Raw genomic sequence first — 25,836 nt, 5'->3', positions numbered from 1 at the left:
ACTGAGCCCTGGGGAGCTCCACTGCCCACATTAGTTCTCTACAGATCACTGGCAAGAATTCTGCCATGTAGCTACAATCCTGAATGTTATAACTCTGAACACCTAAAATTTTTTTGTTGGTTTATAGATCCAAGTAGCACTTTATAATTAAATGCAAGCACAAGCATTACTGTTGCATGCATTTTTTTTTTTTTACATGTATGCAAGTGTGTAGGCAAGCAGCTAACAGCCCCTCTGGACAGACGTTTAGGGGAAATCATTAAGTACCAGGGCGTACATTTTTTTCACTAACTCAACATTTCTGTTAAAAGCAGAAATGCTGCAGGAGAGGTATGTCCTCCAGATAACATGCAACAGTGCAGCTTGCATACACTGGTTCCACTGTGTGCCTTTAGGTTGGTTAAAACTACCACAACCAATATTTCATAATTTTTATTGATGGCATTTATCCCATGGTTTAACATGTTAATTATACTGTAATAAACATGGCTTTAATATTAAACTTTTCCTTATTATCCAAAGTCACCACAGTCCATTTCAGTAAATATAAAAATATATACTTAATACTTTGTACAATACTGGTTTTTGGTCCAAACAAAAATGGATCAGAAAAGCCAATAAACTCACTTTAAGAATTCCCAATTTTAAAGATTTTCTAAATGGATTTAGGCAACTTTGAATAATGGAATTTACATAATAAAATCTGAGACAATACTAAACAAAAATTGCCATAACACACAAAATTAAAATTTCAAGTTCACAGATTTGTTATGCCAAAAAAGTACATAGAGAAACAAAATTGTATTTACACATGTTTCATAATAAAATAACAAAAAGGCGAGACAGGTGATAAAGGGCTGTAAGAATGAAAGAATAGAAATAGCGTATAATTATTAAATGGAGAACTACAGGTCTAACAAGTCCTTAGCATGGACCATCCTTTAAATCAGTCTTCCTCTATCAGAAAATTTTAGTGCACAATACACCCAACTCACTCACTTCACACATACACCAGCACAAACTCAGCATAGAAATCATTCATTATCAACATTCTCTACTCTATACAGAATCCCTCACTGATATAATTACAATTTTGAGGCGTCAGTAAACGCAGATGAGCGCACATAGTGGTGCAGATGAAGAGGTATTATACAAAGCCATTCGCTGTGCAGGCTATATTCATGTCTATAGCCAGACCATGCCAAGTCAGTGAATAAAGAAACTGCTGGATTCTAAAATAGTTTTGCTTGAGAACCTCCCTGTCGCCAACTCTACTTATTACCAAAAAACTAAATAGGGGGAAAAGACAGCAGAGTTTTAAATTTCTGTAGGCAGATCTGACTTCAGCTGAACCCAGCATGAGGTACAATCCCAACAATTGAACAATGCAGGGCATCAGCTGTTGTGAAAGTTGCTGTCTGTAACAATCATTGACAATTATTTTCTACGTCTAACCGCAGTCTTTATCTTCCGACCAGAAACTGAAGATCCCGAAGCAGAGAAAACATTTTTCCCATTACTCCTGTTAAAAAAAGTTAGAAGTAATCAAACTCTAGCACGATGTAGCTGCAAGGTTCAGTTCAGTCCAGTCATTTGCTGCAATAATAGGTATTCAGATAGCTATCTGAATACTGGACCAAACTATAAGATATATTGCCAGAGAAGGGTTCCCAGAAACAAAAAAGAATAACCACATTCGCTGTATTAAGCAGATCACATAGAACATGGTTGATACGCAACAAATCTCTAAAGTATGTGCTATGTGCAAACATGAATATAGCCTTTGAGTCACATATCAGTCTTGCATTATTCTGAACTTGCCTGTTCAGCATTTTCTGAAAATACAGCCACTTGAGAGAAGTGGGAGGTCAGGCATCCAAAAATCACTTTAAAATGTAGGCTGAAGTACATAGGTATGTACAGCATGTTCAGCAGAATTCCTAATGTTCACATAAAAGCCGTTTTGTGAGTTAAAAGCTGCTGAAGCCCAACACTGGTTCTTTAGCAACTATGACATTTTGATTAGGATCCGTACAATCAAGCCCCTCCCTACCTTTAGTCTGTTTTAAAAATAGTCTTACCCCACTGTAAAAGTTGGAGGCTGGTTAAATGAAAATCCTGAAGAGCCAGAGGGTTGGGCTGGTGCTGCTGGTGCATTGGGATTTGCGCCAAAGGTAAATACTCCCGGGTTGCTATTTCCGAAGTTGAAATTAGGATTACTTCCAAACTGGAATATCGAACCTAAAAACAGTCAAAGTCTCCATTTAGCTCCCCCAGTATGAAACAAATGCCACTTTGCCATTGTAACACACCAGTTTAGAATCAGACAATGTGTTTACAGAGCAGTGACAGTAAAAATGGTATTCCAAAAGACCTACTTTAAATAAATACGTACGTGTACATGTGCGCTCGCTCTAGTGGGGCAGTTTCCTAGAAGGCTTCCTAAGCTAAGAGTTACTGCAGCATTGCTGTTGTGTAGAAGGAATGGCCTTGTCAGCAGGTTTAGCAATGCACATTTTCAGTAACTGACAGCCCTTCCCAAAAGGGAAACTGAGGGCTTACACTTGAAGTTCATAATGACTTAGACCAGGTATAGTTTGTTTATCTAGTTCTGCACCATTAATCTACACACACAGAGATTTCTGAAGTAGGAATTCTGTTCAAAGGTCATTTGCTGTCATAGACTGAATTGCTCCAAGTTCCTCCCTGAGTAAGGACCACAGCCAGGCTTTCGTTAACCAAGTACTGGGACTTCAGTCAGTGCAACTGAAGCCCAGAATGCTGGTGCTCGTTCTAAACCTTTTACTGCACTTAATTTAAACCCCTCAAGTTAATAGCCACAATTTTATTGGTGTTTAAATTCATGCTCTTACCCATTTAACAGCACTTTTAGGCTCCTTAGGCACCAAAAGGACTTAATATTTTGGTGCATTTTTCATTTTAGATTTTATATAAAAAAATACAAAGATTCAGCAATGGGTATTGTGGTCTAAAGCTACCTGTGTGTTACCCTCAGCTCTTTTTAAAATTTGTGTAGTTTTCAAGCTCATAGTGTCCTTCTAAATAGAAATGTTTTCATTATTAATTAGACTTCACCCTCCCCCCTCATAAGTATCACTGCAGCACATGGATACGCCTCTCTGGAAAGTTTGGATTTGCATTTGAACACTCGCTTAGCAGAATTTGCAGTCACTGGGTCAGTGCAGAAGAACAAGAGAAATGAGCTAAACAAAACTTTTGTATTGTTCCTATCCAACATAAATAGAAAACAAACAATAATACAAAGAAGATGAAAAAACTAGAGTCCAAATTAATATATTTACAGCATTAAAAGGTAAGAAAATTGGAGTTCTCCCTTAAATACCCTTCAAAAACTGTTCATTGTTAAACTTCCTAGCTATAAATAAAATCTGAAATGACAAACTGAGTGATAGAGCTGTGGTATTTAAGCACTCGTGTACCATCAGTATCATCAGTTCTGTAAAATGTATAGTCCTGAAGGCTTTGAGGATCATTGTGTTTGTACTACACCCAACACAGTGGAGTCATCACCTGGTTGGCATTTAAGCACACTATTTTTTTTTTTAATTGCACAGACAAGGAAAAATCAGAAAACTCTGGCCTTCAAAATGCCTCCATATCCAAGACGGTATAATGGATGAGTTATTAACTTAATATCTTTCCATGTATAACCAGACTTATTACTGAGAGATGTCACTTATTTTTCTGGGTGATATTTATTATCTATATAAACTTCCTGTGTTCACCCCTCATTTAAAATGAGGCTTTCTGTATTACAAGGAAGAAGAGTTATTTTTATTTTTTTACCTTCAATGGCAAATGTGCATAATTTTCTGATTATTACTTAGGCTTCCATAATCAAACAAAAAAAATGATGAAGGCAGCAGAGGATCCTGATGCATACCAAGCCTTATTTAGATGGCATGGACTGAGAAAGTAATTACAGTGTGGTACATAAAGTGAGGATGTGTCAGAGTTTAACTCAGTGGTTCTCAACTGGGGTGCCACAAGACTTGCAGGGATGCCACACTGGGTGGTGTCACCACAACCAGGTAGTCGCCACAACCACACACTGCACCTTCTGCAGAGCTACATTAGGAGGCAGCTGCAGCGTAAGTATGGATTCCAGCCTGCATCATGGTCACCTGATAAGCCTAAAACAGGCAGAAGCATGCGCCCTTACTGCAGCCCTTCATCATCCAGCCCTGCACAGGGGACCGGCATGTCTCTGTTTCTGGGAGGAACTGTAGGGTAGGGCAGCAATAGGAGCATGTGCTCCGGCTGCAGCTGCTTTCCAATTGGACTCTGCACAATGTGCATGGGAGAGTGCCATCTGGCTGTAACAGTAGCACCTAGCTTGTGTACCACTGAAATACACTGAGTCAGAACAACAGATGTCCTCAACTGAAGTGCTGCCAAATTCAAGACAGCTATGGAGGGGTGCCTTCAGTCTAAAAAGGTTGAGAACCACTGGTTTAACTGAATCCACAGTAAGTGCCTTCGCTTGTGCATTCCTATCCTCAAGTGGGAGTTAACCTAGGGCAGCTTACCATGGAAAGAAACAGGGTTGTTACCATGGTTTAGCTTTACAATGGAATAGGAGCAGGCAGATGAAACCGTTACCACTAAAGGATGCACTAGCTGCTCACAACAGTGCAACTGTTTGCCCATCCAGTCTCTTAGACCAGTGGTTTTCAACCTTTTTTGTACCAGGACCCATTTGTAAACATTGATGGCCAGTCCAGAACCAGTATCCTGCCCCCCAGCCCTCCCAGTGTGTGGAGTATGGGAGGCCCTAAGCAGCCATTTGCAGGCTGAAACTCTGTCAGCCTGCAAGGGAAAAGCCACCAGTTTTCCACATTTTTTTCCTTTAAAGGAGAATCCATTTTTAAAGTTTGTTCGCAATCGTTTCATATAGTCTTGTGAGCCACGGGTTGAGAAACGCTGTCTTAAACCATAATATTCAATGTGCAAGCGTTCACAAAACTCAGAAATAGCTGGCTTGTGGTTTGAATTTAACTTTGGTTACAACACTAACATTCCTGAAAGAGATTAAGCTACTTGATGATGTGCAGGGACCTACCAAATTCACGGTGGAAGCAGAGTGCGCAGCACCTCCTTTAATCTTGCATGTTCCCCCACGTGAACCTCAGAAGCAGAGCCCCTCCACCAGTCAGCAGGGTGGGAGTGCAGGGGAACCTGCAAGATTAAAGGGGCCACAGTGCATTCCACTTCCGCCAAGAATTCAGTAGGTCCCTAATGATGTGCCTGCCGCATTATTACATCTTAATGAATTTTTATGCAGTTTCTGCCAAAAACAAAGACAGATTACTCAACAAATCTGTTAATGATTACTCAATAAATCTGTTAATGGATACTACGTGCACTTTTTGCGAAAGGAAACTAAACATTTAAGGGAAAAAGGGGTTTATCTGAAAGCTGGCTGCAAGCCCTATGCAGCCTTCTTTACTGAATGTTGAAAGGAGAGCTTGTTCCTTGAAACATCTCTATGATTTCGACAAGCAGAGGGCAGACATTCTGTACTCACCAGAATTGGGTGTACCAGAGCCAAAGCCAGGCTGTTGATTTGCTTGCTGTCCAAATGCAGGAGCTTGACTACTGCTTGATCCAGACCCAAAGGCTGGAGTGGCAGGCTGAGAGCCAGCTGAAAATAAAGAGGTTGATGATAAGGATCCAAAGGTTGGAGCATTTGGCTGGCTGGAGCCTTGACTCTGACCAAATGCTGGTGTCTGGCTGACACCAAATGCTGGACCAGCAGCAGGTGCTGAAGACCCGGAGCCAAATACAAATGAAGAGGTGGAACCTAGAAAAAGCAAAGCAGAACAGAAATTTGAGTACAATAGTGAGCTTCACAGGGACAAACCTGCTTGAGAGAAACAAGGAGGCTTTTGTTTCTAGAGCCTAACATTATCACAGTTGTTAAATGAATGGCACATTTATTCTCAAAAGAAATCCGAGGTGGCTTAGATACACCCTTCAGCAGAGTGCATAAACAGAAAATGTTAGCTCCCTCACGGGAGAAAAGTGAAGTATATACTATTATATATGTAAGTGATGAGGAAAGCCACATGGCACATTAGAAACAACTGCCTCTCAGAACATTCACTTATAACCCAAACACCTGCACAACACTCAGGTCAAGTCAGTCCCAAGGCCACTGCGAACGCTGGGGCACCTTAGATGCTGTTGCATCATTAGTGATTCTTCAGGCGAAGTGCCCTGATAGCACCCATCTCCTCTCCATGTATGGATGGCTGTTGGCTCACAGGGAGCTCATCTGCGAGGTCTTGTTTTTAGTCCTGCTGGGTGTCAAGGCAAGCCCAGGTGTGGGCACTGGTTTAGCTGCTGGCAACCCAATCATAGAACAGGCTATGCTGGTTTACATGGCACTGGATAGCAGACCAAGAAAGGCCTGGCCTGCAGAACGCTACATGCATCCTGTATGTTCACACCACAGTCACACTCCCACAACCATCTAATCTCAATTTCAAATTAGTTTTACTTTCACATTCTACAAGCAAATACCATCAGTGGGAACCCGATTTGCACTTAAGAGTTCCTTACATTTCTGCTTGGCGCAATTCGATTTTTCATCAGTAAATTTCACCTCACTCAAACTCACAAAAAATATTTCCATCGTTACCAGGTGAAATTTATAGGAAGAGAACGGAAGAATAGGCTGCTGCTGCAGTGTCCAGACAGGCTCTTGCTGAACAGCAGCTACAGGTGGAGGAGAGGGGGTGGGGGTGGCCACTGTATCTGTGTATATGTCCCCACCCCAGCCTGATGTTTCCTTGAGGGGGAGGTATGGAGCAGGAAAGGGTGGGCACGACCACTGTGGGACAGAAGGAAAGTGGGTGCTGAGCTCAGTGGTGCTGTGCACAGGGGCAGGGAAATGGGCTAAACCCAGGAGAAAGTGGAGGAGAAAGCAGGTGTCTGCGCACATGCCCTCACACCTCTGATTTCATGCAATCCTGAAAATTTTAAATAAATAAAAATTGAAATAAATGCTTAAAAATAAACATAGATTTTAGCTGTTGAAATTATTTTTTTTTAAAAATCGAATTCTGCCAAGCCTACTTATACCACAGAAAAAGTACAGCTTCTTTGTGCCATTATTTTTGTCAGATTTCTTGATGTGTGGTTCTCCTTGCAGTTCTAAAATGGGAACAGGGCTCAAGTTTGTCACCTGAATGATTCCACACCAAGTGTGCTTGTTGAGTAGTCCCCCCCCATGGACTGCCAGTCCTGCATGCTCGATCAACCTGGAAATCGAAGGAGTCTAGCCAGATTCCTCCTATTTGCAGCTATTACCCACCGGTAACTGAAGTTCTACAAGTCAGACTGGCTCTTAGTTGCACCTGGGCGATCCCTACCGACTGCCTAAAGACTGCAGCTCAGTCAAACAATTCTGCCCCTTTCTAGTTCCCTTTATCTTGGCTCTGCAGGCATACAGAAGTAAAATGTAATGGAAACACATGACCAGCATAAGCAGATGTGACAATGAAAGGGAGCGCATTTGCTGAGTAAGAAGGTACCACTTTCCTCGTTTTAACATCAGGCAGCAGTCACAACATATTATGAACCGGGTCTTGTAACCTAGAATGTCCCAGCACTTAAGTTTAGGAAGAAAAGAGTGTTCTGCTGCATTTTGGATTTCTAAATTTGGAAGGTAAGTTACTTAATATATTATAAAGATTCCTGATGTCATTGCTCTCTCAGTCAAATTTTTCAAGCCTGACTGACTGAAGTAACAAACTGGGAAGGAAGATATAATTCAGAATTAGGACTTAAACTTTTATTGCTCTTTTTAAAAGCATGGAAGTCTTCAGATGGTAATTCCAGGTCCACTCTCTAAACTATTGCTTCAGGTAGAAAAGGGTTCTTCAATTCAGCTCCTCAGAGCAAGACAACCAGATAAATTTAAATCCTCTCTCTTAGCAAGGAAATGTAGCAAACTAAATCACTGAGTAAGTTTAATTCTGCATTTGCTCAATCAGATCCCTACACAGTTTAACAGTGCAAATGCTGAAGGTACAAGGCAAAGCTTCTCAGCAAGTTCAAGCTGTATTCCCACACAAATAAGATGACATATTTAGGATAAGACCAGGATCGGACTTCACTCTTAAACCTGCACTGAATGAGTGGAATACACAAATGGAGCCACTAGCCATAACTCATTAATTCAGGAGAAAAAAAATCTCTTCTTAAGAGGCCACAAGAAGGGCAGCAGCAACACTGGTGTGTTGTGTTTGGAGCTAGTGTGCAAATTACGTGCCAATGAAAAAGGCCACACTGTGGTCAGGAAGACTACTCCACTTTTAAGGAAATCTTCCCAACCCTTGGCATGTTTATGTAGGAAAGGGTAAAAGGTGGCAAACAAAGGAATCATTCCTCAGAGAACCTGGAGTGCTGTAGACCAGATCCAAACAGCTGAGGTAGCAAACTGAGAAAGGGCTCTGCAACACTGATGTGGCAACAAAGCAGCAGGCCTGTGTCTGTGTAGTGAGAGGGGCCTTACCTTCTTCCAGGACTTTTTGGTTTGCCCCTTCATGTTTAAAACGCTTTGAAAAGTTAGGTTTGGTTTTCAAAAACTGGCCCTGGTAGAGCAGTATTCATCAATAACTGCATCTAGCTACATTTAAACTGTTTTAGATTTAAACATCATTGCTGAACAACAAGAAAGATTTCTACACCTTCCTGCCTTATCTGCACATCTAAGAGCAACTCTCAGAGACACTCATGTACCCAGAGGAACAGACTTCCACCTTTGTGCTTCCTCTGTGCAAAAATGAAGTTTATTTTCTACCTATGGGGGCTTTTTACCATCTTTAATTTTCCCTGAGCCTGAGGAAGGGCATGTGTGCTTGAAATTTTGCAAAAAAAGATAATTTTTTTACGGATTCTTTGTTGGTCTAATAAAAGGTATCATCTCTGAACCAAGAGTTCTAGAGTTTTGCATTTCTTCTTTGCATGTAGCTTCTGTCTTATCCTGTAAGTAGAGGTATAGCTATGGGAACTAAAAGCTACAAATGGGGACTGTGTTGTTTAATACAAGGCACCCATAACTGTTCACCTTTTCCACTCTATTTGTGACTTTTCCCTCTGACACCTGTAGCAAGACAGCCCCAGTAAGTAATATTTATATTCATGCATTTGTTAACAGCAATAATGCATAACACTGCATGCACTCAGTACAGGTATTTTGTTTGCACATGTTCTCCACAGTAAAATACTGATGGATATATACATTTTCTTGGTCCTATATGTACTAGCAGTAGCAAAACTAAGATCACCATTTTAAATATACCTGTAGAGCTTGATGTAGTTGTGGCTCCAAAGGCGAAACCAGGGTTTGCTGTATTGTTACTGCTAGCTCCTGAACCAAAGACAAATGGAGCAACAGCTGCCCCTGTGCTGGAGGATGTTGCTGGCTTGTTTTCTTGAGAGAACCCAAATGACTGTGATGCAGTAGACTCTGCAGAACTGCCAAAAGCAGAGTTGCTCACAGTGTTGCTGGCTTGTCCAAACACAAAGGGAGTGGGAACTGGTGGTGGATTCGAGGCAGAGGTGGAGCTTCCGAACACACTGGTGCTGTTTGCTGAAGTGCTTGGTACAGCTGTACTGGAGGAACCAGAACTTAAGAAACTGAAAGTTGGCTTTGCTGCTCCTTGATCTGGGGAGAGGAAGCAATTAAAACTACTTCAAGAACAGTAGGCAATTTTCAAGAGCATGATAACATTACATACACTGCGCCATCTGAAAACAAGCACCATGCTGAATGACAGTTGATTATCAAGGCTCCTGCAGCACTTATGTAAACCAAAAGGGGCACACCTACTGATCTTTCTTTCCCAGGAAGAACACTGATGCGGGGGTGGAAGGGAGCTGTGAAGGAGAGGAAAGACTCCAGACTGAGTCTAGTTGTAGCTTTCAAAGATAAAAAGGATTAGCTATGAAGATCTGAACTAGTATAACATACGCACAAGTACTTTGCTGTCTCTTGGAACAGCTGGCCAACACGCACTCCAGGCATTAGTGGTGCAAAAACCCCAAGAGCTTTCTAGTTAAGCTAAATGGATCCTACTTTGCAAGAGAGAAACTGATTCAGATATATTATTCCTTCCAAAAAATATAATTTCTTGCTCTGAGAAAGTCTTGCTCTTTCAACCACAAGTCAGACAAAACTCACAAAACTGGGAGCCTGCAGATAGACTGAAAATGTCTACTTCCGCAGAACTGAAGGTACCCCTGCCCTGCCTGTCCTCAGACTGAGATTTTAAGAAGTTTATTTATTAGCATCTGAGATGTTTGGAAAATAGTTCAAAATTAGAGGTGCACAGACACATTGGTCTGATATGGGATCGGTACCAACATAAAGAAAACTGGCTGTATCGGATATTGGCCCGATGGGGCAGATAAATGCCCGTGCTGCGCACAGTTGCAGCACAGCACTCAGGCAGCAAGAAGCAGAGCCAGAAGCATGGAGAGCTGCCCCCCAACTGGGTAAGTCTGGTGTGGTGGAAGGAGAGGAGGGAGAGAAGGGACTTGGGGGGGAGCGGGCAGATCAAGGACCCCTGTGGTGAGGGAGGAGGCAGGGGCTGGTGCTGCCTAAGTGGGGCAGGGGAGCGGAGCCACAGCTCCCACTGTTGCTTGCACCCCGGGAGGGCACGAGGAGCACATGTGCCCCCCAGATCTGCACGAGGAGGGGCAGGCTGCAGCCGGTGCTGCATGGGGCTCTTCTCACAGGGGCTGGGCTTGGAGCGGGCGCTGGCAGTGCTGGGAAGATGCTGTATCCACCCCAAATTTTGCTGCTGCTCCCCCCCCCGTCTGGGCAGAGCCTTTCCCCTGCCCCCTTCCTCACTGTGGGAGGCGTTGATCTGCCCCCCCGCCCCCATGCCCCTTCCCTCCCCACTCCCCTTCCATCACACCAGACTTACCAGCTGAGGCAGCTGTATCAGAAATTGGATCGGTATCTACTGATATGCCTCCTTAAATATCAGCTATTGGGATGGCCCCCAAAATTGGTGCACCCCTATTCAAAATGATGTGGTAGAAGTACCCATATGTGTGTGTTTAATTAAACGTGTGTATTCAGATTCTGCTAAAAACAAACAAACTCAAGTCTAAATTCTCCTAAATTTTCTTTACTTAAAGAGCACTAAATTGTGAATTTACAGTGTGGATACAAGCCCACTTTTTAGAAGCAGTTTCTGGTCAGGTTAAAACCTGTCCCTTAAGCTGTGTGCATTCAATCTCAATTCCTCTAATTTCCGTTTTTCTAATATTTAGGCCTTTGTTTCATCTACCCCATGCTTAAGGAACAGAGACTGTACCACTGTGAAGATCACTTAGAATCACAGAAAATTAGTGTTGGAGGGGACCTCAGGAGGTCCCTTATAATGTAACTAAATTTTAGTTGAATTTGTAGTTTAGCCAGCTTAACTAAAATTTAACAAACTTAACTAAGTTTTCTTTTTGCTATCTTGCCTCAGATCTTTACAACTAGAATAGTACAGAATGGACAAATTGTACTTTGCAAGTTTGTGGACACAAACACCCTTCTCTTGAGGCACAGGGAGAGTCTTCTGGTGTTGTGTGTTCTCCTGAATGGGACAGAAGCCAATATGCAAAATGCAGGTCTATGAAAATGCAAATGCGGGGCAGTGAGGGTTAGAGGCCATGGGAGACAAAAGGTGAGAGACAGGTAGGTATTGTCTCCCATTGCCCCTGTGAAAATGCAAATGCACGGCAGTGAGGATCAGACCTACATTTTGCATCTTGGCTTCTATCCCATCCAGGAGAACACAAAACACCAGCAGACTCCTTCTGCCTGAAGAAAGGTATTTGTGCCCAAAAGCTTACAAAGAATTTTTCCAACTATTTAGTTGGTCTAATAGAAGTTAGCACATCTATCGAAAGAACCTTGTCTGCCTATGTCCTTAGACCAATATAGCTACAACCAACACCCCCTGACCCTGACAGAATGGCCAAGAAAGACTCCTAACAGATACTAACACACTGGAAATGAACACAGCTCTGTAAATACTTACCATGGCATTCCAGTGACAGTCATGTTTTTTCAGAGTTCTATCCACATACTGTTTGTTCACTAACGACCCTGCCATAGAGATTCAAAACAGCACTATTCTGTGCAAGAGCCTAATTAAAAAACATTTTTTTCTCTGTCTGGGGCTACTGACAGAATTCTTTGCTAGAATCCAAGAAAAAAAAGTGGGCTTTAAAAATGCTGACAAATGAAAGGTAACCACTGAAACCTTTGTTAGTGCTGTCACAAAGTTCCCATATTCTTCTCCAGTCTCTCAGTAGGTGGAGACCTTACCCACTATCTAGACTACTGCACAACACTAAGGCCTAGTCAACATATAAATCTTACACGTTTGATTACTGCACTGAGGGGTGCAATTACAGCGACACAGTCTGCAGAGCTTGAATGCAATTTATAGCTTATTCTTCCCTCTCCCTTTATGCAAATAATTAATTAAACCAGGATTGATGTCATGCAACTTTTGTGTTTTGACAAGGCCCAAGAGAATGTTTATTATGACCAAGAAATACTGCACACTGTTTTAAAACAAATGTTCAACTCCATTGAAATCTAGAGAGGAGTGGTAATATAATTCATTTACCCTCCCAAGACCCAGAAGAGTAAATGCCCCCTAATGGAACAAACACAGCTTTCAAAGCTCTGACACACAAAACCAACCAAAAATATTAATTTTGGCTGCACAGACTTATAAAATATGTGTTACCTCACAGATCTGAGCAAACAACTAAAGAGAATGTCTTCTTACCTGCAGTACTGGCTTGTGCCCCAAATGCAAATGTTGGCTTCGTTTGTTCAGTTTCCTTCTCTGCTGGCTTTGCCAAACTAAAACTGAAAGTGGGTTTCGCTGTACTCTCTTCTTTGGTTTGCTCAGACTTTCCAAACGAAAACATGGGTTGTGCCTTGGATTCCTCATTCTCCACTTTCTTCCCAAACACTAATGAAGGAACAGTGGAGGTGACAGAGTCCGGCTTCTCTTCTGTCCTTCCCAAAACAAACTGTGAGGCAGGTGCAGGTACAGACTCCACACTGCCAAAAGAGAAGCCTCCCTTTGTAGAAGGAGTCTCATCTTTTTTCTCATCCGATTTCTTAAATGCAAAGGGAGTTGCTGCAACGTCTTTGTCCTCCTTGGTTCCAAAACCGAAGCCACTTGCTCCAGTTTTATTCTCAGCTGGAGCTAAGGAGGCAGTGGAACTTGTGCCGAAACTGAAACTTCCTAAGGTCGGTTCGTCCTTCTTTTCCTGCTGTCCCAGGGTTGACGTCCCAAACTGAAAAGCTGAAGTAGATGGATTGCTTGTACCCGAGGGAAGTCCAAAGGTAAAATTGTTGTTGTTACTCTTACTGTCTTTTTTACTCTCCTCTGATTTAGAGTCTGAAGAAGAAACTCCAAATGTGAAGTCCCCTGAAGTTTTAGGAAACTTAAACCCCCCTGTTACAATGCTTGAGGATCCCACTTCTGATGCAATGCCAAACTTGAAACCCCCCTGCTCTCCGAGCTTAAAACCTCCTGTGCTTCCTAACGTCTGCAAAGACTCTGAGGACGACGTCTGAATACCGAATGTAAATGATGGGTCAGTAACAGCTGAGGACACGGCTGCAGTATCAAAACCTGCAGAAAGGAAGAATATCTTGTATTCATAATGCAAAGCACATGTGAGTCCTCATCTACAACCAGTTCTAACCTTCAACTATGTTAACTGTATCCAATTATCTTACTAGAATTGTCTCCTTATTTGTCCATGGTCAGCAATTTAGAATTCAAAGCCCTTTCTGGGGGTGGCAATCCTCTACCCCCCCACAAGCAAGATCAGAGAAGTCATTTAGCAGTTCTCCATTTTTGTATATGCTCCAAATGACCAGTTTTGTGTTACTGTATACTGTAAGAACAGGATTATATTCCTTCCTCCCCAGATAAGTGATCTTCACTTAGACACAAAGGCACCATTTTGAGCCCTAACACAAGGTGCCTTTGTTTTATATAAAACACATGCCCACACTTAATTCTGGGGTAGCCTGTAGAAATTTACAAGAGTTACCTTGTTTCAATAATTTTTCTAGACAGGATTCAAGCAAATTTGTCAGGAAAAAAAAAATCTAGAAAACGTGACTACTTTACTTCATCAAGTATTACCTTTGAGCTCAGCTTTGGTGCCTGGTTTTGCACTCTCACAAGCTACACACTTTGTGGCCTCTGCTTTGTTTTGTACCAAGCAGATGTCACAGTCCCAGCTTCCTTCCGGCTTCTTGAATTTATCTAATCCCATAAATCCTCCAGAAGGAACAGAGAACGAGGAAGTACTGCTACTGGTCACAGGCACTGAACCCCCTAGGAGGCAAAGGAAGGTGTTAAAAGCCTGCTTACAGTCATAACGTGTCCTACCTTAGGGGGAACCTCTTAGATTTACAGGCCCTAACATATGCTATAGCTTTCAATGAGGAAAAGAGGCCAGTTATCTCTGCTGCCTCAGGAAAGTGAAGCAAGGGTAGAATTGAAGTCATGAGGCAGTCAACTGCATAACATGTCATATGCTACATATAAATAACTGGATCACCCTGATCATACCACACACAGATAGACCCAGTTGGGGCCATAACACTATGTGTATACTGAACTCAAGGCTCTGCAAGTAGGAGTGGTTATTTTCAGCGGTCCGCAAGTGAAAACAGGCATATCTGTAGGTGGTTTCTGGCTATGTGTTTACTGAAAGGGATTCCTGCCCCCCTGAAATTCTCCCTTACCCTTTGGGAGTCAAGCAGCCTTTCATGAGGGCTGGGCATTACTTACACAGAAAAAGAGCATGGAAGGGATTTGCCATGGAGTATGCATACCACAAATTAGCTCTGTACCCTGCCTGAGTGCCACTCTGATCCCATTCCCCAGCCAGATCGCTGCTCTGGTTTCTGTCCCACCCTCTGTTCCCTGCCTGATCTCCCACCATGCCTTCTGCTTCTTCCCTATCTGTTACTGTGCTGCCTGCCCCCTCCCTGATCTGCTGTGCGCTAAACACAGCCAGTGTCACAACACTCCTGGTGTAATGATACTTTAGTTCACTGATGAGCAAACACTGGCACTTCTGAAAACAGACACTTTTAATTTCTTTTTTTTAAAGAAGACTAATTGGAACTAGAGTTCAAGAGAGCAATTGCAGCAGTAAGAGATCAGCAGGTCTTCAAAATTGGAAAAAACCTCTAAGCCCCAGCTTGTGAAAGTCTCCATTTTGGGACTGGAAGAGAACCACTAATGTAAAAACTCCTCCTGGGAAATTAAAGTACATTTTCCTATCAATTTATAAAATTAATAGCAGTTTTACCCAAGTTCTCATCTGGGTTGAAAGATGAGTGTACAGAAGAACATCTTTTGGGACAGAGCTACCCAATTCCATGCAAGAAGGAAAAGCAAAACTCCTAGATCTATGAAGGGAACCGCCTGCAAACAGACGCTCCATTTCTACAGTAAAAACATTCCTTTTCCAAGCCTCAAACAAGTGCAGCACTACAAACACACGCTTCCCACACAAATGTACTAACTTTCCTCAGGAAGGAACTTGCCAGTAAAGTACTGAGCATTCTCACATGAATTTACAGTCAGCAGCCACAAATAGTCATCCTCATCTAACACAACCCCAAAGTCAGTTAAATGCATCTAAATGCTTATCTCTCTTCCCCCCAGTATTCCATGGGGATAAGAAAGTGACTGTACAGATCAGTGGTTTTCAACTTTTTTCATTTGTGAACCCCTACATTTAGAATGGCGGTAGAGACCGCTATGGAAGTTCTGAATGGAAGTGCAGACCCCTTTGAATTGTAAGTGTGGTTATTCACATACTTCTGATTGATCATAGTCATCTTTTGTGGGCCCCTTAGACATAGTCTGTGGACTCCCAGGGGTCTGCGGACCACAGGTTGAAAACCACTAGTATAGATGCACGGTTTTAGTGGACAATGCGTTGGCAGTTGTCTAGACAAAAAGATTAGCTAGTAACAATGAAGACATAATTGACAGAACCTGAAAGGACAGAGAAAATTAAAGCCCCATGATTTACCTGGCTTCTCAGACTGACAGGCTACGCATTTGCTGTCCTCTGCCTTATTTGACACAAGGCACACTGTACAGTCCCAAGAACCCTTCGGCTTTTTGAATTTGTCTCCAAACCCCAAAGTGACTGTTGTTTCAGTGCAGCTAGAAGAGGAAGTCACTGCTACTGCATTTTCTATGACTACTGGCAACGTCATAACAGGCATGACTCCTGTTCCAGGCTTTGGTGTCTCACAGGCCACACATTTGGTAGCATCAGGTTTATTATGGACTAGACACGTATCACAATCCCACGTTCCTGCTGCTGGTTTAAATTTGTCTCCGAAGCCCAGTGTCCCTGTTGCAGATGCAGCTGACTTAACAGTGCTGCTTAGAGGTGCAGTTCCAGTCTGTTTAGTAGTATCTACTGCTGACACTGTTGGAGCTGGACAAGTTATACATTTGTTGTCTGCAGTCTTGTTTTGTAGAAGACACGAGTTGCACGCATCAGACTGCCAATACGATGAAGTCGGCTTAGAGGTCTCTTTAGCTCCTGAAGCACCTGCAGAAAAACTACTTATTGCAGGCCTTGTATAAACCACTGTGCTTGTTGTAACTGGCTGCTCAGCTGCAAGAGAGTGGGCTTTCAGAGAAGTAAATCCTAGAAAAGAACAGACCAGAAATAAGGCCTGAATGTTCATGAAATAAACTCTTAAATTAAACCTATAGTACACCAGGGGTTACAGTTATATATACTATAAAAGGCTCTATCAGCTCCATAGTATACTGTGTAAAGGGTAAAATTCCAAGGTCTCACCATAACAAAATGACTAACCCCAGCTTAATCTGACAGAACCTTTGTTAAAGGAAATACTGCGTACAGAAACTTTTGCTGCCAGGAAACAGTTGTGAACAAAGTGCAGGAGTTCTCTCTTACCAGCACTTCCTCCCATGTGAAAACCATATACTTTAATTTTAAGAAGTTATATCCAATTAGACCACATTTCTCACACTGTTTATACTGTCACTGCTGACTTATATTTACTTTAGCAGCTGTACAGCAGTTTGTACTTCGTACAGCTATCCACATGCTATTCTTACCAGGGCAGTTGAACATTAAGCAATAGAAGTACAGTGGTCAGAACAGTTAACCCTCTAGCATTCCATAATTGCCCCTAAAAATATACTACCATAAGACAACTCCTTATTTTAAAAATTGTCAGCTCACATACAGAAAGAAGCTGTTTGCTTTAGTCCATAAAAAATACAGGTCAAGTTTGAAATTAAGGGGCATATTGTTTAAACTGAAATTTCCCAGTAATGTGGCTTGTTCAAATGCCTGCCTCAGACTCACATACATACAAAAAGGAATAATTTCATGCAATTCATTTTGGAGACTGTCCCTTTAGCTGAATAGGCAAATTATTTCATTCTCTTGCACGCAGCTCATTCCTATACACAAAAATGCTAACCTCTTGACTAGAGTAGGGTTAGGAATTTTATGATCAAATGTTTTGTTCATCAATAAATACCAGTTCATCAAAACTTTACATGGGAAAGGGTAAATTTTGACAAATCTCCTGTTTTGAAAAATTAAACCATCTTTTTCTACCGCTGAAATAAAAAAATAGTTTTGAAAAACATGGAATGCTAAATAAGCCCAAATGCTCTGAAACTGACATGCGTTTATCAAGCCATGGGGTTTTTTGGTTCTTAAAAATTATTAATGTTTTGACTTGTTTCTATTTAGGAAAGGAGACTAGTATGAAATCTAAACCATTTTCCCAGGATAGGAAAAAAGTTTCCTAATAAACCTACTGTTAACACACTGCTACTCAAGTGAAATGGAATACTAACTATTCATTTTGACAAACCCTTTTTGGTCCTCAGTTCTACTAGCATCCCACTACACAAGAAAAGTCTCTAGTTTGGCATAAAAGCAGACACAATAGAAAGAGTAGATTTATATTGCAGTCTGTCCCTACATTTATCTGTGCAGCTAATGCAAACCCTTAGACTGCAGTGAAACCCAGGCAATATTTAAAAGAGTATACATTTTCAAGTTAAATTAGCAAAACTTATGAGTTATTTAAGTTCCCATATACAACAGGCTGAATCCAAATACATGGTTTTTTACATGTTCTATTTAAACTGAATACATTGTCTCACCAGGGCCTTTCAAAACATCCAGCACACTCCCCTCTTTCAAGACTTTTGCAGGCTTGAAGGGGCCATCATATTCATCATTTCCTTTCTTCTTATTGCTGGTGCTAGTTAAAGTGGTGGTACCTTAAAAAAAAAACAAAAAAAAACCCCAAACAAACTTTCATGGAGTAACATGTTGAATATACTGAAGACAAAAAGTCATATTTGCTGAAACCAAAGATCTCCTCCCAGACCTCTCAAAAGGTACAGATGTGGTCTTTCTACTATCTGATTCGAAAATGTTACGTTCACAAAAAGATAGAAATGTGTGTTACCATAAGCATCACAGAGGTATAATCAACATTTTATTTAGTTTCAGAATTGCTTTTTAACTTCAAGTAAATTCCCCATTTTAAACTCAACTGTTAAAATAAAATTCATACTGAGACAGCTATGAAGAAAGCTATAGATTCATAGATGTTAGGGTTGGAAGGGACATCAGTAGGTCATCGAGTCCGACCCCCTGCCCTGGGCAGGAAAGAGCGCTGGGGTCAGACAACCCCAGCTAGGTGCTTGTCCATATTAAGTCATTATATTAAATACAATTTATTGTAGAACAGATTTTTTTTCACCTGGTTACATACAGAAAAGCTATATAGATATAGCTATCTAAAAATATACATAAAAATGTTTCAGCTTTTTGGACACAAACAATTTAGTTAAAAAAAAAATCCAAACAAAATCAAAAAGCTTCCCATAGGAAAATATTTTGTTGAAGAGTTTCAAATTTCCATTAGAAAAAAAAAAAAAATTTGAACTGAGATTGGTTCAGTATAAATCAGAGTATTTCAATTTGATGAAATGAACCCAAACATTTTGTTTTGAGTTGGTTCAACATCATCCTCAGCTGTCCTGTTGCCTCATGTTCCTATTACCTGTTTTCTATATGGAACAGACTCTTCCTTCCATGAATCAAAGTCACATTACGTTGGGCTTCATGAAACATGAAAAATTTATTTTGGCCAAAGGACTGACAGGAGAATGGGGACATAGGCTGTCCAAGCTACAAGACAACGTAGGCACCATTACAAGGGGATGGCTGAAATATTTTCAACTACCTTGAAATAAACCATTTGGGGAGGTTACACAATATTGTATTTTGATTCAAAATACTGCAAGAAAACTTCTTGCCATTTCTGAATCAACTATTTTCACAACTTTTTGGTCTAACTAAATTCTTGATATTTCCACCTAATTTTTCTTCCCAATTGAAGACAAAGTGCTGCTGAAGTACTGCAGTTCACAGAATCATAGAAAATTTGGGTTGGGAAGGTCCTCAGGACAGCTAGTCCAAACCCCTACTCAAAGCAGGGCCATCCCCAACTAGATCATCCTAGCCAAAGCATCGTCTAGCCAGGCCTTAAAAACCTCCAAGGATGGAGATTCTACAACCTGAGTAGCCTATTCCAGTGCTTTACTACCCTCCTCCTGAGAAAGTTCCTTCTAATATCTAACCTAAACTTCCCTTGCTGCAACATCTACTAAGATTCAGAAGGGAAATGTGTCAACAGTAAGACTTTCCTATACTAAATCACTACACAGGAAAGGTTTTGTAAGTCCACAATGTGTAAGTACTATGCACTCTGCCGCACTTGGATCTCTAGGTGGCAGCAGTGGCTAGGAACACCTTTCACAGACTCCATCTAGTGAGAAGGCTGTGACCCTTTCTTTCAAATTCACATCTGGCCGCCATGATCCCTGCCTTTGTAACCCCAAGATTTGAGTACTGCAATGTGCTCGATGCAGGGCTGCCCTTGAAAACCATCAGGAAGTTGCAGCTGATACAAAACAGTGGCCTGTCTTCTGATGGGGTGGTATATAACTCAAGTGCTCCAGAGTGTGCATGAGCTCCCATTACCTTTCCAGGCACAATTCAGGGTGCTGTTTTTGACCTGCAAGGCCCTAAACAATATGGGCCCTATATACCTAACGGAGTACCTTCCCCTCATGCATCACTGAAACCAATGGCAACCTTCTACAAACACTAGTACCATCAGTACGCCATGTCTGTTTGGCAAAAACGCATGGAAGGATGTTCTCAGCAGTTGCTCTTCAGGCCTGGAACTCCCCCTGCAAAGGCCTAGTAGAGTCTGGGCCTATACATTTTTTGGAACTGCTGCAAGACAGTCCTATTTGGGCAAGTGATTAGCATAGAAAGCTAAGTTGAGGGGCTCTCTTTATACCTTGTTATTCTAGTTCCCTATTAAAGTTGTTTTGTTTTCTTGTCACTCCTGCTTTCTAAGTTATTCTGTCCTTTTCCTAGAAGCTGGCCATAACTTTGGTTAGGAAGGGTAGTACAGAAATCAAATAAGCAAGCAAACACACCTGAATTTGAAAGACATGCTCTTAAGCAAACAACTGTACTTTTAAATATAATTAGTGAGAGTCAAAGTTAAGTAGTTTTAGGCCTCTAAATCTCTCTGCTTTTTTCTGGTTTTACAACTACATTTTCCTATCTTTTAAAATCATGCTGCTTTGTGAAACAAGATGGAAAGTGAACAAACAAGAAAATAGTATCAAGGGTAGAAAGTAAAAACTTAAAGGAATGTTTTCGTAATATTTCATTACAGTAATTAGATACTCTCATACTAGCAATATGTAAAACCTCCAAACACTGCAAAATTTAAGTTTAAAGTTTCCCTTTAACCTATCCTTTTAGTATTAGTACATGAATCAAAGCTTGCTCTACTATACGGAAGCTTCCGCAGTATTTGCAAGCATAATGATTCAGTGACATTTTTCAAGAAACATACTACAGTAAGACAATTTTGGCTATGTAGTTAAAAACAAATTTGTGCATCAAAATGAAGACTTTAGTTGGGAATTACTACTATGTTTACCTGAATCCAAGTTGACTTCAAATTTATGACGAGCCCCCCACTAGATTCCATACACAAAACACTTAAAAATGTTACAATTTTGCATGTACAAAACGCAATTATTGGAGCATTGTTTTAAATTTGTCCCTTCCCAACACTGCAGCAAGGCAAATATTGGTGGAGGGAGTAGGCAGCACAGGAGTCAAGGCTTCCTCCTCTGCCTACATACCCTGGTCCCTGCCCCCTCATCACTTGCCCTCCCTGCCACCACCTATGCCCCCACCCCAACCCCACTTGTACTGGAATTCAAGGTAAGGTGAAAGACTGGAAGGGGAGCAGAATGCTCTAGAAATTCATTCAGAAGCAACATCTGGTTGAAAGGAGATCCATTTTTATACACCAACAAAACAGATCTAAAGCCAAAGACATTTTTTGGGAGCTGATGTGCTAAATTTTTAGTTACCTGGACTAAACAGATGTGGCATTGGACTATCACTGGATCCAGAAGGCTCTGTTGATTTCACAACAGGAACACTAAATGTAAACCCAATCTGAAGAAGGAGGAAGAGAGATTTTTAAAATTCCCAACGGAAGAAACTTTAATCTGATTTAACATACAAAGACAAGCCTGAAATCCAAGTTTCAACTTGCTGGCATACAACATGAATACTAAAACTTATGTTCACTTTGCCATTACTGCCACTTGTTACGAAATATTTTACAAAAATGACAGGAAGAGCTTTGAAAAGAACCGAGCTTCTCTATGCATTGTTACTTACAGACAATGGAGGTAGCACTTCTGCCTCAGTAGATTTTACAATTGGAGATGAAAATCTGAACACAGGGCTGCTATCATTACTTGCTGGCGGCACCTAAGTTTTTAAAAGAATCAAGACTGAATTTAAAAGAAAAATGCTGGAACAAAAAGTAACTATTGAAAGTTAGAAAACAAAATTCTGCAGTGAATTTGGAAAATCTGATTTTGAAATGTACACAAGTACACGGAATTAAATTTGAGAGAATTTAAGTAATTGCTGGGTGAATATTCTCCAGATGTTGTAATCACCTCTAAAGCCAAGTATTATAAACCCAGGAAATTCTCATTTAAGATAATGGTTAAGTCAAGTCTAAGTACAATTAAAGATATGCAAATATAATAAAAGATACCTAAACAAAATTTTAACCAAGCAGCTGCTCCTGGCACCTCCATTAGAAATGGAAATCTGTGTTTCTTTAAACTGTAGACAAATATGAGAATGACTTGATGCATTTTTCATGTTTACTTTACTGTAGTGATAAACCAAGTATTGTGATGACAATTCCTGTCTATTAATACTTCTATCACTCTTCATACTACTTCAAATTGTGAAGTAACTCAGCTTACTGTTACCATAACAAAATTACCAGGAACTTTACAGCTGCACTGTCCATTAATTATCTCCATCTAAAACTCTATGAAACTAGATTAAAAATCATCCTATAACTTCATTCTAAATCAGAATGTGATGGTCTTAATTAATTCACTTAGGCATTAATTAATATAATTCATTGCAAAGATGCTCAAAAAATATTTGATTTGTAGCAAGGTAAACATGTTAATCCTGTACAGTATTACGGAGATATGCTGTCCAAAAAGTTACCTTGTTAATCACTGGTTGTGTTGGAGTGATTGATGATGATGAGACAGTAGTAGTAGCAGCAAGAGAACCAAAGCTGAACTGGGGCAATGACATAGTACTGATGGGTAAAGATATTTTTGGAAGTACTGGTTCCTCCACCTCCTGAAATTATAAATGTATATGGTTATTCTTTTATTTCTACAATACATCTGTCCTCTCTTTCTTAAAAGTACCAAAACCAAATGTAAAACAATGCCATTTGAGTGATTAAAAAAATTATCCAACCCCCTACTGAAGTCTATTAGAGCATTTATTTTTTGCTGGCCCTTCTCATAGCTACACCAATCATCTGCAGAGTATGGATTTGCTCAAACCTGCTAACCCACCTTTCCTCATTAATTCTCAAGGACACACACACACACACACACACACAAGTAATACAAAGTAATAAACAAGGAGAGAAAATTGGATCATTCATTTTTTTTTTGTAATTAATGATACTGATTAAAATGTTGGAGAAAGGATGCCTCTGCTTACCGATCTCCAGGGATCCTGGTTTTCTGTTCACTATGGAAAAACATGGATTTTCTCCTTTAACAGAGAAAAATGTGGATTTTCACCTTTAAAGGAGAAAAACACAGGCAACCATGGGTTTCCCCTTTGCAGGCTGGCCAAGCTCCAGCGTGCAAGGGGCTGTAGGGACAAGAGGAGGGCGATTGGAGGCACACACACATATGCACATGCACATAGAAGCCAGGCAACAGAGGAGAGCAGCTCCTGCAGCTCCCTCCAGGTAAACCTATCGGGGGCGGGGAGAAGGGGAAAAAGAGGCACACTGGCCACACAGCAGTGGGGCAGGAAGTGCATGTACCCCCCTCCCCCACAAGATTTCTGCACCCACAGCAGGGCACCAGACTGCAACTGGGCTGGACCAGTTCTGGACAGGAGCCACCACTGCACACACTGCTGCCAAAGTGAGGCGCCCCCTTCCCACCAAGCAGCAGCAGGGGGTACAACTCCATGTCACCACCACTGCAGCTTCCATGCCTCATCATGGCAGCACAGCACTCCCTCATGCACTGGGTCCCGCCCACAGAAAAATACATATTTTGGGGTTTTTTTAATCTGAGAACTTGCAAGGGTTATCAGAGCTTTTACAATTTTTAAACAGAGAAAACCAGGACTCCTGCTAATCTCCCTATTACTTCCGTAAAAAATAGGAGGTCTTGCAACACTTGCTAAGTTCTGTTGCAAAACTATAAAATCTGAAGTCTGATATTTTTAATGGTGGGGGAAAAAAAAAAAGGGGGGGGGGGAATACTTTTTTTTTTTTTTTTTTTTTTTTTTTTTTTTTAATAAACACCAGCCAATCAGGCCTGGTGAAGCAAAAAAGGAAACAAGCCCAATTTAGGGACATGCAAAGATCCCTTAGGATAAACTGCAAGAAACCCTACAAACAATTATGTAAAAAAATGCTGAAGCTACAGAAGCCTAAGCAAAATATATTTATTATTCTTTACTGAAACTACACTGGCTATTCTAAAGACTTACTGTGCTGACAACTGATAGTAGAGCCCTCTGATATGGGTAGAAGCCATTAAGTGTAAGTAAATTAAGGCATAACTTTTTTGCCCTCTCCCAATGTCTACTTTTATTCACGTGCTAATCAAAATTAAGAAAGATTGATGGGCCTCACATTCAGCTAGATCTTTTATTTATGCTACAGCAACATTCTGCAAGATCTCCTGTATTTATGTTGGTTTTCTTTCAATCAGTAGAACCAACAGAATAGTCTAAGAACTCATAACACTATACATAAGAAAACAATTGAATAAGGAGCTCATACTTTGGAAGGCACATATCTGTCATCAACCCTCACAAATATGATCTTCTCTGTCTATGCACACCACTTATGGGTTGTTGTTTTTTTTTTATTTTAATTTTTTTTTTTAATGTTTTCAATTAAGAAGGGAACTTGGTAAACACTACAGCAGGGGTCAGCAATACCTTTGGGCAGAGTGCCAAAAACACTCGCAACCTTGACCTGTAAGATGTTGACTTGCCAGGGGCAGATGACAAGGGAGCTGCAAAGGGTTCAATCCTTATTGTGGCAGTGCAGCCCTAGCCCCTTCCCCACCGTCCACCCCGAGACATGTGTGCCAAGCAAAATGCCTTTATGTGCCACACTGGTTACTTTACCTGGGTTTGCCTACCCCTGCACTAAAGCAGCGATTCTCAACCAGAGTGCTGTAGTATGATTCACAAGATAAATGACTTTCTTCCCCCTATTCTCTTCCCCGCCCTTCCCTGCTTTTCCTTTTGTCTTGCTTATCTCTAACTATTTACATTTTCACTGACATCCTTCCACACTTTTAGCTTCTCTCATTCCTTGGAATCTCAGACCAGCAGAGATTCCCTGTGCCTGACGAAGGGTGACTGTACCCAAAAGCTTGCTAAGAACTGTTTTCCAAGTACTGAGTTGGTCTAATCATCTACCCAAAGAACCTTGCCTGAGATTTCAAATAGGAACCCAGTGTCAAACACTTTGACCTGGGTCTTTTGAGTTTTTTTGCAACAAAATTGCTCTATTACTTACTTAATTCTGACTGTAGAAAGTCAGTGAAAGCTAAGACCCGGCATTTTCCAAGGGGTGCTTTGAATCTAAAAAAGCTGAGAACTACTACACTGGACATCTGTGAATAATACCCAGGGTGGAAGCAGCTATAGCTTTTGTGCCACCACAAACATTATGGCAGCACAAAGGCCAAGCAAACAGACATCCATTCCCCCTTCTCATGCTACAAATGGTATCAATTTGTGCCACTTTACTGCAGCAGATGTATGTTAAGTTTACAGAAGGATACAGCTGTCCATGCTCTTCCTACCTGCCAAGGGTAGGTGATCCCAGGGGTTGAATAATGCTATGAAAGGTTAAACACTTAATCGTTTAACTGATAAGCACAGTGATAACTGGTTAGCTTACCAGTTATCCTTTAGCTTGGGGCAGGCACAGTCTGGCAGGGAAGGGAGGGGAAGGAAGCCTCATGGGGTCCCAGCAGGAAGTGGAAG

At 41.1% G+C, this 25,836-nt stretch overlaps 1 protein-coding gene across 1 annotated transcript in view; it reads right to left on the bottom strand.

Moving 5' to 3' along the window:
• Positions 1–416: 416 nt before the first annotated feature.
• The window catches only part of NUP153 (nucleoporin 153), a 51,006-nt gene continuing 25,586 nt past the window's right edge, over positions 417–25,836 (bottom strand). Inside the window, exons 12-22 of the mRNA XM_014520734.1 lie at positions 22,789–22,929; positions 21,928–22,020; positions 21,612–21,699; positions 18,294–18,413; positions 16,153–16,785; positions 14,241–14,435; positions 12,858–13,718; positions 9,353–9,718; positions 5,570–5,845; positions 2,082–2,241; positions 417–1,522 (exon numbers count right to left, since the gene is read on the bottom strand). Coding sequence (XP_014376220.1) covers positions 1,438–1,522; positions 2,082–2,241; positions 5,570–5,845; positions 9,353–9,718; positions 12,858–13,718; positions 14,241–14,435; positions 16,153–16,785; positions 18,294–18,413; positions 21,612–21,699; positions 21,928–22,020; positions 22,789–22,929 — 3,018 coding nt within the window. The 3' untranslated portion in view covers positions 417–1,437. The remainder of the gene's footprint in view (positions 1,523–2,081; positions 2,242–5,569; positions 5,846–9,352; positions 9,719–12,857; positions 13,719–14,240; positions 14,436–16,152; positions 16,786–18,293; positions 18,414–21,611; positions 21,700–21,927; positions 22,021–22,788; positions 22,930–25,836) is intronic.

The sequence above is a fragment of the Alligator sinensis genome, unplaced genomic scaffold (genome assembly GCF_000455745.1).
Source record: "Alligator sinensis unplaced genomic scaffold, ASM45574v1 scaffold253_1, whole genome shotgun sequence".
Lineage (NCBI taxonomy): Eukaryota > Metazoa > Chordata > Crocodylia > Alligatoridae > Alligator > Alligator sinensis.
This window is presented reverse-complemented; position numbering and strand designations above follow the sequence as displayed.